Source organism: Nicotiana tabacum, chromosome 6, assembly GCF_000715075.1.
Source record: "Nicotiana tabacum cultivar K326 chromosome 6, ASM71507v2, whole genome shotgun sequence".
Classification (NCBI taxonomy): domain Eukaryota; kingdom Viridiplantae; phylum Streptophyta; class Magnoliopsida; order Solanales; family Solanaceae; genus Nicotiana; species Nicotiana tabacum.
Genome location: NC_134085.1, coordinates 41,753,489 through 41,767,259, shown reverse-complemented (window position 1 = coordinate 41,767,259; position 13,771 = coordinate 41,753,489). Strand labels below are relative to the sequence as shown.

The following is a 13,771-nucleotide window of genomic DNA, read 5'->3' as shown; positions in this document are numbered from 1 at the left end:
GATGAAAATGTATATCTTGTTTCTATTACAGTCGCGTATATTGGAGATACATCACATACCTGAAGCATTGCCATACTTTGTTACACCTAAAGCCATTGATGAAAATTCAACACTTCTACAACAATTGCCACACTGGGCTGCTTGTTCAATTACACAGGCGCTGGAGTTCCTCACACCAGCATACAAGGGTCATCCACGTGTCATGGCTTATGTTCTAAGGGTGTTGGAGTCTTATCCTCCTCAAAGAGTAACCTTCTTCATGCCCCAACTGGTGCAGGCCCTGAGATATGACGACGAGGTGCATTTTACTTAACTTTGTGATGTGAATTTGTTCTTTGCTTTTAATCATGACAGCAAATCAGAGCGATATATTCTTGGAAGTTAATTCATTAGTTCAATGCTTTTACATAGTTCACACCTTGGATTTAGTATTTCTGTCAGTTTTCAGATATTAATATTCTTAAATGAACCACAATTTTATGGTTATAACTTATAATAAACGATTAAATGAATGATTCTGATCGTAGTATGAAAAATGAGTAGAATTAAACAGTAGCTATCACAATGGCTTTTCATCTCGAAGTAGTCTCAATAATACCTACCTTGTGTCTCAACTTCCCATCTGTAGTGTTCATCAATGAAAACAGACGCTTAATCATCTTTCATATTATAGACATGATTGACCCCAATCATGTGATTTTTATCCATGCAGAAATTAGTAGAAGGATACTTGCTGAGAGCTACTCAAAGGAGTGACATATTCGCTCATATTCTAATATGGAATCTGCAGGTGGGAAGCTTTTGCTTTGTTTCTGTTTTAAGATGGCTATCCTTGTATGATAAAATTAAATCTGTTCCCTCTTACTTTATGGTGAACATAGGTCTTGTTCTCTATGATAACCACTAACCTGAATAATGCTTGCAGGGTGAGACTTGTGAGCCGGAGTCGGGGAAAGATTCTTCTGCAAAGGTAGATTAAAATTTTCAACTGATACCTCTTGCAATTAAAGCATCTAATGCACCTTTTTCTAATCACTCTTATCTGGTCCTCTTTCTGTGAGCATGCAGCACAAACTCCATGTTGTGGAAGATTTTGGAAACTGCAAACTTTAATTTTCAGATAATAAACGTAATTTCCCTCGAGTATAGCTATCGACTATGTAATACCTCCAAATTGACTTTTTTTTGTGTGTGTGTGTGTGGGGGTGGGGGACTTCTCTTGGCGACAATATTATTACCATCCTTTTTCTGATAAGGAGATTCATTTATCTATTTTATGTATGATTCACCTTTACTATTCTCTCTCTGAAACTCTCACATAGAGGCATGTGATATGCATTTCCTTTTACTTTGCACACTCTCTATCTCTCTCTCACCTTTTGTGTTGACTGGTGACCAAATTTTTGAAGGCAACAAATTTTGTCTTTCTTGTAGTTCCAGCTCATAAGTTCTTGCACATTCTCACTCAGTGGTTAATAGATTTTTTTTTTTAATTTGTACTATTTCATAACTGTCGATATCTTTGTATTTTATCTTCAGCATGCTGCGTTTCTGGCCCTGCTTCCTCTCGTGAGGCAACGAATAATTGATGGGTTCAATGAAAAGGCTCGTGATGTGTTTCAAAGGGAGTTCGATTTCTTTGACAAGGTTACATCTATATCTGGCGCACTCTATCCACTTCCCAAGGAGGAGAGAAGAGCTGGCATTCGGAGGTAAAGTAAAATGTGCACCAAGATTTAATATTGTCGATTTGTGTACAATATGTTGTATATATAGGTGCTGTGTGCCTTCTGATATTTGTCTATCTTGAACAAACCTCATATTTTCATTTACTAGGGAGCTGGAGAAAATTGAGATGCAAGGAGATGATCTCTATCTACCTACAGCTCCTAATAAAATCGTGAAAGGAATTCAGGTTGATAGTGGAATTCCCTTGCAATCAGCTGCCAAGGTTCCTATTATGATCACATTTAACGTTGCAGATCGAGATGGCGATCAAAATGACATAAAACCCCAAGCTTGTATATTCAAGGTAAGATTTGGGGATATAAGTGTATTTTATTGATCTTGATCTTAGATATTTTATTTCAGATGAAAGTAAATCTGCCTAAGGTCTTGCCTTCCTGCCACAACTTTTCCCCGCCACATCGTTATGCTTAGCAGCTAATATATATAAATTTAAAGGGATTTCTTCTTCATAAAGTCTTCTCAGTTAAGTCCAGTGGATGGTTGACTGGCTTGCTTCAGAAGTATTGAAAGAAGTGAATGAAAATCATTAAAATTTATGAGTGTCTTTTTCATAATTAACGATTAGTAGGTAATTACTCTATTTTGAGTTTAATGGTTAAGTTTGACATTTTACTGTTGTAGCATAGAACTCGGACTGGTCAATGCTTATAATATCAGAGGGTGAAATATATATTGTCTTCATCTCATTTGCAATGCCATGCTGAGGTAAATGTTGAAGCTTTGCCAATGACAAGTTGAGTTGTAAATCTTTACATTTTTGTTCGTGCATCACGACCGTTTGAAACTTGACTTCTTATAACAACAACATACCCAGTATAATCCAACAAGTGAGGTCTGGGAAGGGTAGTGTGTACGCAGACCTTACCCCTACCTGGCGAGATAGAGGGGCTGTTTCTGATAGACCCTAGGCTCAATTGTTTTAATGAGAGTCCCACTTGATTTTAAATTCTCGTCAATTATATTCCAAGCCTGAAACTTGACTTCTTAAATTAAAAAAATACCATGCTGAGGTAAGAACAGGAGTCAAAGATCAATTGGGTTTAAAGGGGTAGAAAGTTGTTAGGTTAAATGGTATTAGGATGGGTGATGGCTTAGGCACGTTGGAGGATTAAAAAAATGAAATGGAGGTTATTTTCAGGCTTGGAATATAATTAACGAGAATTTAAAATCAAGTGGGACTCTCATTAAATCAATGAAAATATCAAGTTTTGATAGATTTGAAAGGCGTCTTTTGGGCCTTGATTTTGTGCTGTTTTTAAATGAGAATTTGGAAATATCATTGGTTCAAAAAGGTTTTTTTTGAGGAAGGATAAGGATGTGTGGTTGTCTTTAGGACACAAAGCTACAGGCAGGAATAACCAGAATTTACAACGGTGAGTTTAGGAAGGAAGGGGAAAAAGAAAGAGAAATAGGTAACCACTAGGAGCACTCTTAGATTTATATGCGTCCGTGCATTATTAGGAACTTCACCTAGAATTCTATCGAAGCACAATCGGTTGAATTGAAGCATATATGATACTTGTAAACTCCAAAAAGCCGGTCTTATCAAGAAGGATCCTATAATGCAATCAAAAATTTAATTCGGAAAAGGGTCAGATATGTCCCTATACTATTGAAAAAGGTCTAATATTGCCCTCCGTTATACTATCAGTCCAAATATATCCCTAACGTCATACTATCGGTCCAAATATATCCCTGGCATCATAAAAGTGGTACAAACCTACCCTTCCTCCGTTAACTGCCTCCCTATGACAACATTTCATTGCTACCTCACCATTATACTCCCATTTTCATCCCTTCCCCACAACCTTTCTTTCCCTTTCATTTGAAGAAAATCACAGATCATAGATATACAAACAAACTATATCAAAAGAAATGCTAACATGTAAAGATAATATGAAACAACGTGAACCGAGAAAATTCTGATTTTGCTATTCAAAATTCATGCTTATACGAACGAAAATACATTTTGTTTTATATAAAAAAACTAAGCAAAGATACAGGCAAACTAGTTTAAGGTTTCAAAATCGACCATGGTGAGAAAGAAAAACAACCTAGACAAGAGAGTTGATTTTTTTTTGTTTCTTTCTCTTCAACCACATTTCTGGAAGGCTACCATTTTCTCTCTCTTTACGTTTTATGTTAAAATAAAAGTGCTACTAAATTTTCCCTAAATAGGTCTTACAAATTCAGCGGCAACACAAGGAAATTCAAAATAAAACACAAAATTGTAAGATCAAGTGAAATGTACGTACAATTCCAGGATCGGTCGGAGAAGCAACAGGTATTTTGAAAAGCAAGAGGAAGTAGAGGCAGTTAAGTCTTCAAAATAATGATACAACTTTAAAGTAATTGAACTTGGTAGCTGCAAACAGGGTGAAATGGTGAGGTAGCAATAAAATGTGTTCATAGGGAGGCAGTTAACGGAGGAAGGGTAGGTTTGTACCACTTTCATGATGTCAGGGATACATTTGGACCGATAGTATGACGTTAGGGGTATATTTGGACGGATAGTATAACGGAGGGTAATATTAGACCTTTTTCAATAGTATAAGGACATATTTGACCCTTTTCCGATTTTAATTCTACTAGCTGTTCTGACGTACTCAGACAAACTATAAAATGTTTTCTTCCAGAAAATTTTAAGGTGCTGCGTACTGCACTGCCAAAATCAACAAAATCTGCTCTAGCAGAATCCAGAAATAAAACTGCAAATATGAAAGATGAAAAAGTAAGAATGGAAATAGTAAATTAGGTCAAACCGTCAAAGTCACACAGGTGGAAGTAACTAGAGAGAAGCATTCTCCATTTTTTTTTGTGGAGAGATTCAGCATCATCTAGGGGATCTTTTTTACACCAAAAATAAAATAAAAACAGACAGTTCATCTTGACTTCCTGTACAGAGTTGCGGGTTCCTTCAAAGCATCTGTGTTTCTCTCCTTCCGCACAGTCCACCATACACAAGCAGGTATCATTTGCCACCATTATTTTATGTCCAGCAGTACCTCCAGTATTAATCCAGCATGCCAACAGTTCTGTTGTATTCTTTGGCATAGCCCACTTTATTCCTTTCATGTTGAAAAAAGCTGCCAAATCTCGTCAGTAACTTCACAGGCTAGGAAGAGATGATTTATTCTCTTAGAATCGTTTTCACACAAAAAACATTTAGAATACAGCTGCAACCCTTTTCACATATAAATCACCAGTTCCATCATATAATCAAGTGCCAGTGTCAAAAGACAATTACGAAGTGCCACAAGTGTCCAAGAACGATTACAAGGTACCTTCCGCACCTAAACAAGAATACAAGGCACCATCTTTGCCAAAGAATAACTACTACACGAAGCAAAAGGATAACTACTACACGAAGCCATCCGTTCCAAAAGATAACTACAAGAAGGTGCCATATTAATTTTTCTTGGGTCAAGCATACTTCCTTAGCTAGTTTCCAAGAAAAACATGCCGCCTTATAAGGTATCTTCACTTTCCATATTTCCTTCCAAGGCCATTTGAATCTCTGTTGCCCACTGTGATCGAGTGTTATATATGCTATTTTACAGTGTACACACCTTTGCAATGCCTTCGTCATATTCAATTGTCTTCAGCTGCTGTAGTTCCTGGAAAATATCCCAAACTTCTGAGAAGTTCAGCTACTCTATCCACTTCCCAGGTGTTCAAAAACCTTCTAAAATTAGATTCCACCCCTATTTATCCCTAACTTCAGCAACAAATCCCTCTCTACCCCCGGGGTTAGGGGTAAGGTCTGCGTACACTTTACCCTCCCCGGACCCCACTTGTGGGATTTTTTACTGGGTTGTTGTTGTTGTTCAGCAACAGATGCATCAGGTTGTTGGCTCAAACAGAAAGATCAATCTTTTAATGGTCCATGATGGCTTCAATTATCATTCCAGAAAGAAGTTTTCATCCCATTACCAAGTTTTATATTGACATAATTGGCAAGAGCAGGCCAAAAGTTGATGGACTTCCATACACTAACATCATAAGGGGAAGTCACTTTAAGACCCACTTACCTTCTTGTCCCTGTTTTTCACTGATAACCTTTCTCCACAAAACTTGCTCTTCCAAACTAAACCTGCGTATCATTCATAAGTAAACTTTTATTGTGCACTCTCAAATTTCTTATACCTAACCCCCCTTCCATCTTGCTAACAGTGATAGTTCTCTATTTTACTAAGTGGAAACATTTCTTGCCTTGCTACCTTCCCAGATGAAGTTTCTCCTCAAAGAAGCAATCTCTTTTCAATTTTTGCAGGCAAAGGAAATAAAGACATCATATATAGGTAGGTAGTGAGTAAAGAACAGTGTTTACCAAAATCACCCTGCGCCCAAGGATAAGTGTTGGCTCTTCCATCTAGCGAATCTTTTTTCACACCTTTCAAGAACTCCATCCCCGATATTTTGTGACTTATTTCTTGACCCCAAATCCATCCCTAAGTAACTTGTAAGAAGAGATCAACTTCACATCCTCGAGTTGCTGCTCTTGAATCTCTGACACTTCATTTACCGGGAATAATAGACTCTTCCTCCAATTAATTTGTAGCCCAGACACAACTTAAGCATTTTACAAACTTTTAGCATTCTTAAATTTGTATTCCATTAGAGGGTTTTGTGGATTGCATGAATTTTCTATTAGATATGTGTATAAAGCTAAAGGCAAACGTCTGATTTATTTAAACCTATCTAAAGTGAAGTTTCTACTTTAATCATATAATAGTCGGTTCAATTATTCTGCTGTTATGAATTCAAAAGAATTTGGTAGCTTGAGAAAAAAATTTTATTTGAGAAAAGTGGATAAATTTTGAAGGACTAAAGGCAAAGTAGAATTAGAATAGTGGTATTTATAATTTACGATCATCATTGTCCAGATGTTTTATTTTGAAATAGTCTTATTAAATTCAGAAGTATTGTGGTAAGTCCAATTAACTTTTGCATAAATGGTAATAAAAGGTAAAATGAGTAAGATATTCCATTTTAGGGGCATTAAATCTTTGTAGACCAATTTCATAATGGAACAACGTCATTTGATTTATTATAGAGGATTTGGAAAGTTAGTTACTTTTCTTATCTTACTGATACATCAGTTTTAGGAATATGATCTAGAAGTTATGGATTTTTAGCAGTAAGTAGATGAATTTGACATGGGCTCAACGATCCTGAATACTTTATGCAATTAAAAAGCTTTCCCAAGCGTATTCAGATCCTGCAGAAATAGTATTGTGATCAATGCCTAACTCTAGTTCTAAAAAGGATAAGCGGTTACTACAAATATATCCGGCTAAAGAGCCTAAGTTGAATCTCACTGAGAACTAACGCTTAGCTATAATTATCAATATCACTAAAAAACAGCTTCAAACAATTTTCGAGTTATAGAAATTGTGATTTTGTTTTAAATTAATTAAATAACAAATACTAAAGTAATAAAAAATAAGTAACTAAAGAGATAACTGATAATTTGTGTTCGATGAGTAAAACGCTAGGATAGTGATTTCTGGAATTATCAGGATGAGTGTCTAACATGTTTCCTATAATTTCGCCGAATTATTCTCCGCTGATCGTGAGTTCTCTTGTTAGTTCAGTATGCTAACCAACTCAATCTTTTTATGCTATTTTACAATTGGCTAAATTTTGTTTTTCTTTGGCATAGGTTGGAGATGATTGTCGACAAGATGTTCTTGCTTTACAAGTTATTTCACTTTTAAAAGATATCTTTGAAGCTGTTGGGCTTAATCTTTATTTATTTCCATATGGAGTTCTCCCAACTGGCCCAGAAAGAGGAATAATTGAGGTGAATCTTTACATGACATCTGCCTATGATTTCATGGATGCGTATGCTTTCATAATGAAATTTTCATATGTGAAATGTCTGGAAACTGCTGATTTATCTGAAAAAAGAATAAAGTGGAAATAGATATGAATATAGAGGAGAAAAAAGACATATGAAGATGAAAACAAGCCATAACTGACCTATTAAGTTTTACCCAAATCAGTTCTGTTAGCTATATGCCCTTGTTTCTGTAGGATTTGCTATTTTGGGGAATCAGATTGTGAAATAGTCCCTTGAGGGATTCATCATGGAATGTCCTCATGACAGAGTTTGCAGAAAATGTAGGGACAAACTCGGAGACTCTGGGGAAACTAAGAATAGATTGAAATGGGAGAACAAGACAATTAATCAAGCTCTTCCGTTCTGTTTGATTCCTATGTTTCCTTCAGTCCCACTGTAATTTATGGGCCAACAAGCTGTCCTGTGATCATTTATTCACTTTTCAAAATTATCTTCCAACATTTCTTTTTAAAAGAACTCCTGACAAAAGATTGAGAAATGAAAATATATGTAGGATGCTGATATTTTGTAGCCTTCCGGCTCTAAAGGAGCATGTAGATCCAATTGTGCTACCATTTTGTGTAACTTCTAATTTGCATAGTGAAGGGTACAACTTCTGTACATTCATCTACTCGTGTTGGAGAGGTGGTTGAAAAGTTAATGTTGTATCTAGTCTCTCCAAGTTATAAAAGTAGCTTGTAGAGAGTATTTATGATGAGACAACAAAAAAACATTACTGATAATTACATGTGTCAGATCTGTTGTGTTTGAGTATGAAGCTTTTGTCGTCTCACTTCAATGAAAATTTGAAATACCAGCATTTCAGTCTCTTTCATGGATAAGCCAGTCAATCACTCCTCACTCGCGAAATAATTGGGGCTGGCTTTATGAATCCAATGTATTCATTCTGCTCTATTTGGATCCATTTCCTTTTACTACTAAATAAGTTGTCATTTATGATTTAAGGCAAATTAGGGGTCTCTAGATCTCACTCTTATCCCTGTTCTGCCATACAAATGTCATCAGACTAAAAAAACACGGGTCAAACGCTGGACCTGCGTAAGAGTATAAACAATAACTAAACTTTAATCTCAACTAGTAGGTATTGCATTTATGAATCATTCGCCTCCATCGTGTGCTGCTCTCAGCTAAGTTCACATTGATTCTAGACATTGTAGGTCTTTCATCTTACTTTCACTTGATTTTTGGTCGCCATGCCCCTTTTTATGTTTTTAGTATCTTCAATCGTCATATCACACATGTAACCGATGCATATGGAGGTTTACATAGGACATGGGCAAACCATCTAAAGCAAAATTCTCTTAGTTTATACTCTATATGTGCTACTGACACTCCCTTTTGAATTTGATTATTCTAATTTGTCCAATATTACATGAGCAAACATCTATCTTAACATCTGTATTTTTATGGCATTCATCTTTCGGATATGTTGGCCCTTGAATTCCCAACATCTGCTGCTATTTAATGTTGCTAGTTCCGTTCTATAGAAGCTTGCCTATTACTTTGTTAGGCATCTTCATATTGCATAACACTCCATTTCATCAATATTGATTACTTTTATGTGTTACATCTTCATTTCTCATGTCATCCACTAATAATACTGAGCCTAGATATTTGAAACTGACTAAACCAGTATTTCCATCTAAAATTTATTCAGATTTATCCAAGAAATCCCCCCTTTTGTTTTTTAAAATTTAAATCTGGTAAGTCCAATTTTCAGTACTCTACCAGAAAGCATGGTAAATATTCCAAATTACACACACACACACACACATTTTATGTAAGAAGTTAAAGAGCATCTCAGTGAGGTAACAACTGATAAATTTTATCACTCACTGTCGACACCTAAGAGAGCAATTAGGAAAGTTAAACTGTCTGCTGAATCGTATGGGTAATTGAAGGTTTGAGTGCAAATTGTTGTCAGAGGGATGTAATGCTCACCTGCAGGATAGGTGGCTAAATATTGGTTACTGAACTGTGTTGCTGTGAAAAATGCTTTACTTAATTTTTTTCCTTTTATCTTCTCCTTGTTCCCTCATATCTTTGGTTTATTTTTATAGCATATAGAGTATTTTCAGCAAACAGTTCGTGGTTTATATGCATGGTTTTGTTTTGTATTGGAGATTAGTTAAAGAGTTAATCTTTGTACACGTGAAAAAACCTAGAATGCGATACATGGGGGTATCTTCTACTTTACAATACAGAGGAAAGATGATATTTCGTGTAGCCGATGGTTATGAGGTCATTTAGCTTTATGTGGTCATGATAGCTCTTTTTGCCTCCAAAATCTTTTCACATCTGTCCCTTTGCAGGTTGTACCCAACACACGGAGCAGAAGTCAGATGGGTGAGACGACTGATGGTGGTCTATATGAAATTTTCCAACAGGACTATGGGCCTGTCGGCTCTCCTGGCTTTGAAGCTGCTCGTGAGAATTTCATCGTAAGCAGTGCTGGTTATGCAGTTGCCAGCTTGTTGCTTCAGCCTAAGGATAGACATAATGGGAACCTTCTGATTGACAGGTAAGATTCTGTTGTTAAATTTCATAATGCCAATGGTTGTGAAATTACACTTTATGTAAGTCAGGTTTTGTGTTACTTAAGATGCAGAAAGCTTCTAAAATATCGTCATGTCATGGTGGAAATGTTTCAAATTATTTTAACAGTTAAAGTGCATGAGCTAAAGGGGAGATAGAAATATGCACAATATAGGATAGCTGCTGTTAAATTTGTTCGGAATTGTCTGAAAGTGTTTTTTAAAATAAGTTTTTATATGTTCCCTCACCATCATGCTTTCCAGCTTAGATTGATGATGTGTCATAAAGTAGGCTCCTTTTTCAGATATGATTTGAAGACCTTGTATGAAGGGTTAGATTAGTCTATGGTAAGATGGCTGACACACATCAATGATGCTGAATGATAATGTGCAATATGCACACCAATAGACGACTATTCTCCTTATAAATTATATACTACTAAAGATTGGCCATATACTTGCCGTTGCTGTGTGATATTTGCATTTAGCAATGTCAACTAAGAGACTCAAGGAAACAGTATTGTTCATGAGGCAAGTTCAACTAGTCTTCTATTGTATTTAGATGGCTAGCGTGTTCATTGTTCGAGCTCATGGTGGACTCAATTGGTTAGTTAACAGGAAAGGTGGTGTTTCTAGGTTGCTTTGATTGTTGAATAAAACCTGTTTTAATTGAGTCTTTTAACATACCAAGAACCTAATGATGAGAATTAATTCACGTCATAGCTGTGTATTCCTTTTCGAAATGCTGTTTCCACATGGGCCGGTGCATATTTTTGTGTGGAGTTCATGAAGATAGACATATACTTTTGGACACTCCAAAGAAGTTTGGAAACTCCAAGGAAGTAAATACATTATTCTGGGACTGGGATAAATAGATATCTTTTCAAGCTTATCAATATTGGTCGGTTAATATTGACTCATCATCTGATGAATTCCTTTTTATATTTGTTCTGCAGTTCTGGTCGGCTTGTCCATATTGATTTTGGTTTTATCCTGGAAATTTCTCCTGGTGGAAATATGCGATTTGAAAGTGCTCACTTCAAGCTGAGTCATGAGATGACTCAATTAATTGACCCATCTGGAGCAATGAAAAGTGAGACATGGTACCAGTTTGTAAGGTCAGTCGTCTTCGTTGGGCTACTTGCACTGTCTTATTTTGTATGGATTACTTTTTTCTTATGCTAAGGCTCGATTGATTGTTTTCCAGCTTGTGTGTCAAGGGTTACCTTGCTGCACGTCGCCACATGGATGGGATAATAAATACAGTTTCGATGATGCTGGATAGCGGATTGCCTTGCTTTAGCAGGGGTGACCCCATAGGAAATCTTAGAAAGAGATTTCACCCTGAGATGAGTGAGCGTGAAGCAGCCAATTACATGATTCGTGCATGTAGTGATGCGTACAACAAGTGGACTACGGCTGGATATGATTTGATACAATATATGCAGCAGGGCATCGAAAAGTGAGGGAGTTGCTGCAGAGTTTCACAGAAACTGTATATTTTGTTCTTGTAATCTATGAAAATGTAAATGTCTATCACATAGGTGTAATTCTTTTTAGGGTGGGGTAGAAGCGTGAATCTGCAAGTGATCCTTTAGTTAAATTGAACGAAGAATTGCAGAGATGAGTTGCTTGTAAAAATTTTGGGTTTAATATTTATGCACCAATCAGCGTGTAAAAGCTAACTAAAGATATTGTCTATAATTAGTTGAGCGTGAGTTGTTGGAAAATAGCTACTTAACCTAGTATAATCAGTTAAATTACACTGATAAGAGTGAAAAATCTGCAATTGATATCCAACGGGTTTTAAACTGTTTTTTGACGTGATAAAAGAAAATTTCTGCGGTATGTTTCAGCATAAGGCAGCATGTACAAGGTTCTAGGCTAGAGCTTCTTGCCCTGATCATTAATCAAAGTTTAGATGTATGAATCATCAAATAGGTGACAATTTTTAGGTTTATCGTCGAGACGGAAAGACCAGCAAAGTCATTTTGTATGGAAAATGTTTCCTGGTGTTTGGTTTGCTAGTGAACAATATTTTCTTAAAAAACGTATATTGAAGACTAATAGTTATGTTAGTAATATAAAGTATTAAAGACTAATGGTAATAATAGTAAATTGCAGTGTATTGAATAATTTTTTTGAGTATTAAAGATTGATAACCTCAGTATTAGTTAGTATCGGGGGAAGCTAACGTGTACAAGGAGTTAGTTATTGTACAAGCTTTTTGTTAGCTATAGGTTAGTAGTCAGTTACCGTAGGTTATTTTGTAATTAATAGGTCGCTGTACTAGTGTATATATGAGCGAATGTACGATCACAGAATTAGTATCAAAGAAGGCATCTTCCAAAACACTTGGTTTCCTGTTTACCTCGAAAATAGAGTAACAATTAAATTTGATTTGTGGTTTTAAAGATATGTGATTTAGTTCAATACTAATTAATAATCAAGAAATATGAAGTAGAAATGAAAGGGATAAGTGAATCAAACCAATATTAATCAGCAGCGATGACCTCGAGCTCAGTGACCTCGAGGTGCGCTTAGAACAATAAGAACAATTAAGAAAGAAAAGTAAAGTAAGAATAGTACATCTAAAGGATAATTCTGATGAACAGTAGGCAAAAGTAAAGAGTATATTCTTTGCTCAATGATTCGATGATGTTATAAAATGATTGGGCTCCCCTTTATATAACATGGGAACCCTAAATAAGGTATATTTCTATTTACAGTAAGGAATATTCTTGATACAACTGTCTAACCGCCTAATACGGAATCGTACAATCCTATTCCGGAATTTGCGCCATGATCTTGGGGACGTGGCAGAAATCTAGCTCATTCTGTTACAAATCCGCAACGGTACTATTTAGGGGTTGAGGATACTCGGCTTCGATGTTCCTCGTACTCCTATCTCCGGGCATCGCATCCTGTCTTCAAGCTCGAGTCTGGTCCATCGGGCTCGAACTCGCCCTCGCCCTCGAGCCTATAAATCGGGTAGCCCCGATTTTTACCGTATACAGATAGTCCCCGCGTTTCTTAGAGTGTAATGACAAGAAACTAATTGAGTCTTTGATTTTTACCCCGATTTACCATGACATTATCATCGTGACACAAATGACTGAAACGAAAGCTTGGAAGCTGGCTTTTCCAGAGGAAAACATTGAGAACCTTTAGCGAGTCCGGCGGCGGGGAAGATTCTGAGGGCGAAGACACTTCTGCCAACAAGGATCGTGCTGCTTAGGTTTCGTGCTCTTAGTAATTTTTTGCCTTTGAGGTTGATCAGCCCTTGCGAGGAACTCTCGATCGTGACCTATAACTTCTAGTAAAGAGGTTTATACAAAGCCCCCTTTTCCTTCCATGGCTTCTGAATACGTCACCCTTTTGAGCGGGTCAAAGCACCTTAGCATAAAACTCCATTTGAATGTCCAAAGTTTGAGATGGTAATGATCGACAATAAGTTTTGCCCTCGAACGTTTCTGATCAATGGTCCCCGAGTGACCTTTCGAACTTGAACTTAAGTAGCTCTTAGGCTCAACAATCGATGAGGTAAGGTAGCCCTTGGGTTTGATAGTTGAGCAAGTACACACTCGAACTTGAAATGAAAATATCCCTTAGGCCTTATGGC

At 36.5% G+C, this 13,771-nt stretch overlaps 1 protein-coding gene across 1 annotated transcript in view; it reads left to right on the top strand.

Moving 5' to 3' along the window:
- The window catches only part of LOC107806897 (phosphatidylinositol 4-kinase alpha 1-like), a 34,552-nt gene extending 22,673 nt beyond the window's left edge, over positions 1-11,879 (top strand). Inside the window, exons 18-26 of the mRNA XM_075254699.1 lie at positions 32-298; positions 713-790; positions 926-970; positions 1,540-1,712; positions 1,837-2,032; positions 7,415-7,555; positions 9,928-10,136; positions 11,106-11,267; positions 11,357-11,879. Coding sequence (XP_075110800.1) covers positions 32-298; positions 713-790; positions 926-970; positions 1,540-1,712; positions 1,837-2,032; positions 7,415-7,555; positions 9,928-10,136; positions 11,106-11,267; positions 11,357-11,615 — 1,530 coding nt within the window. The 3' untranslated portion in view covers positions 11,616-11,879. The remainder of the gene's footprint in view (positions 1-31; positions 299-712; positions 791-925; positions 971-1,539; positions 1,713-1,836; positions 2,033-7,414; positions 7,556-9,927; positions 10,137-11,105; positions 11,268-11,356) is intronic.
- Positions 11,880-13,771: the final 1,892 nt, after the last annotated feature.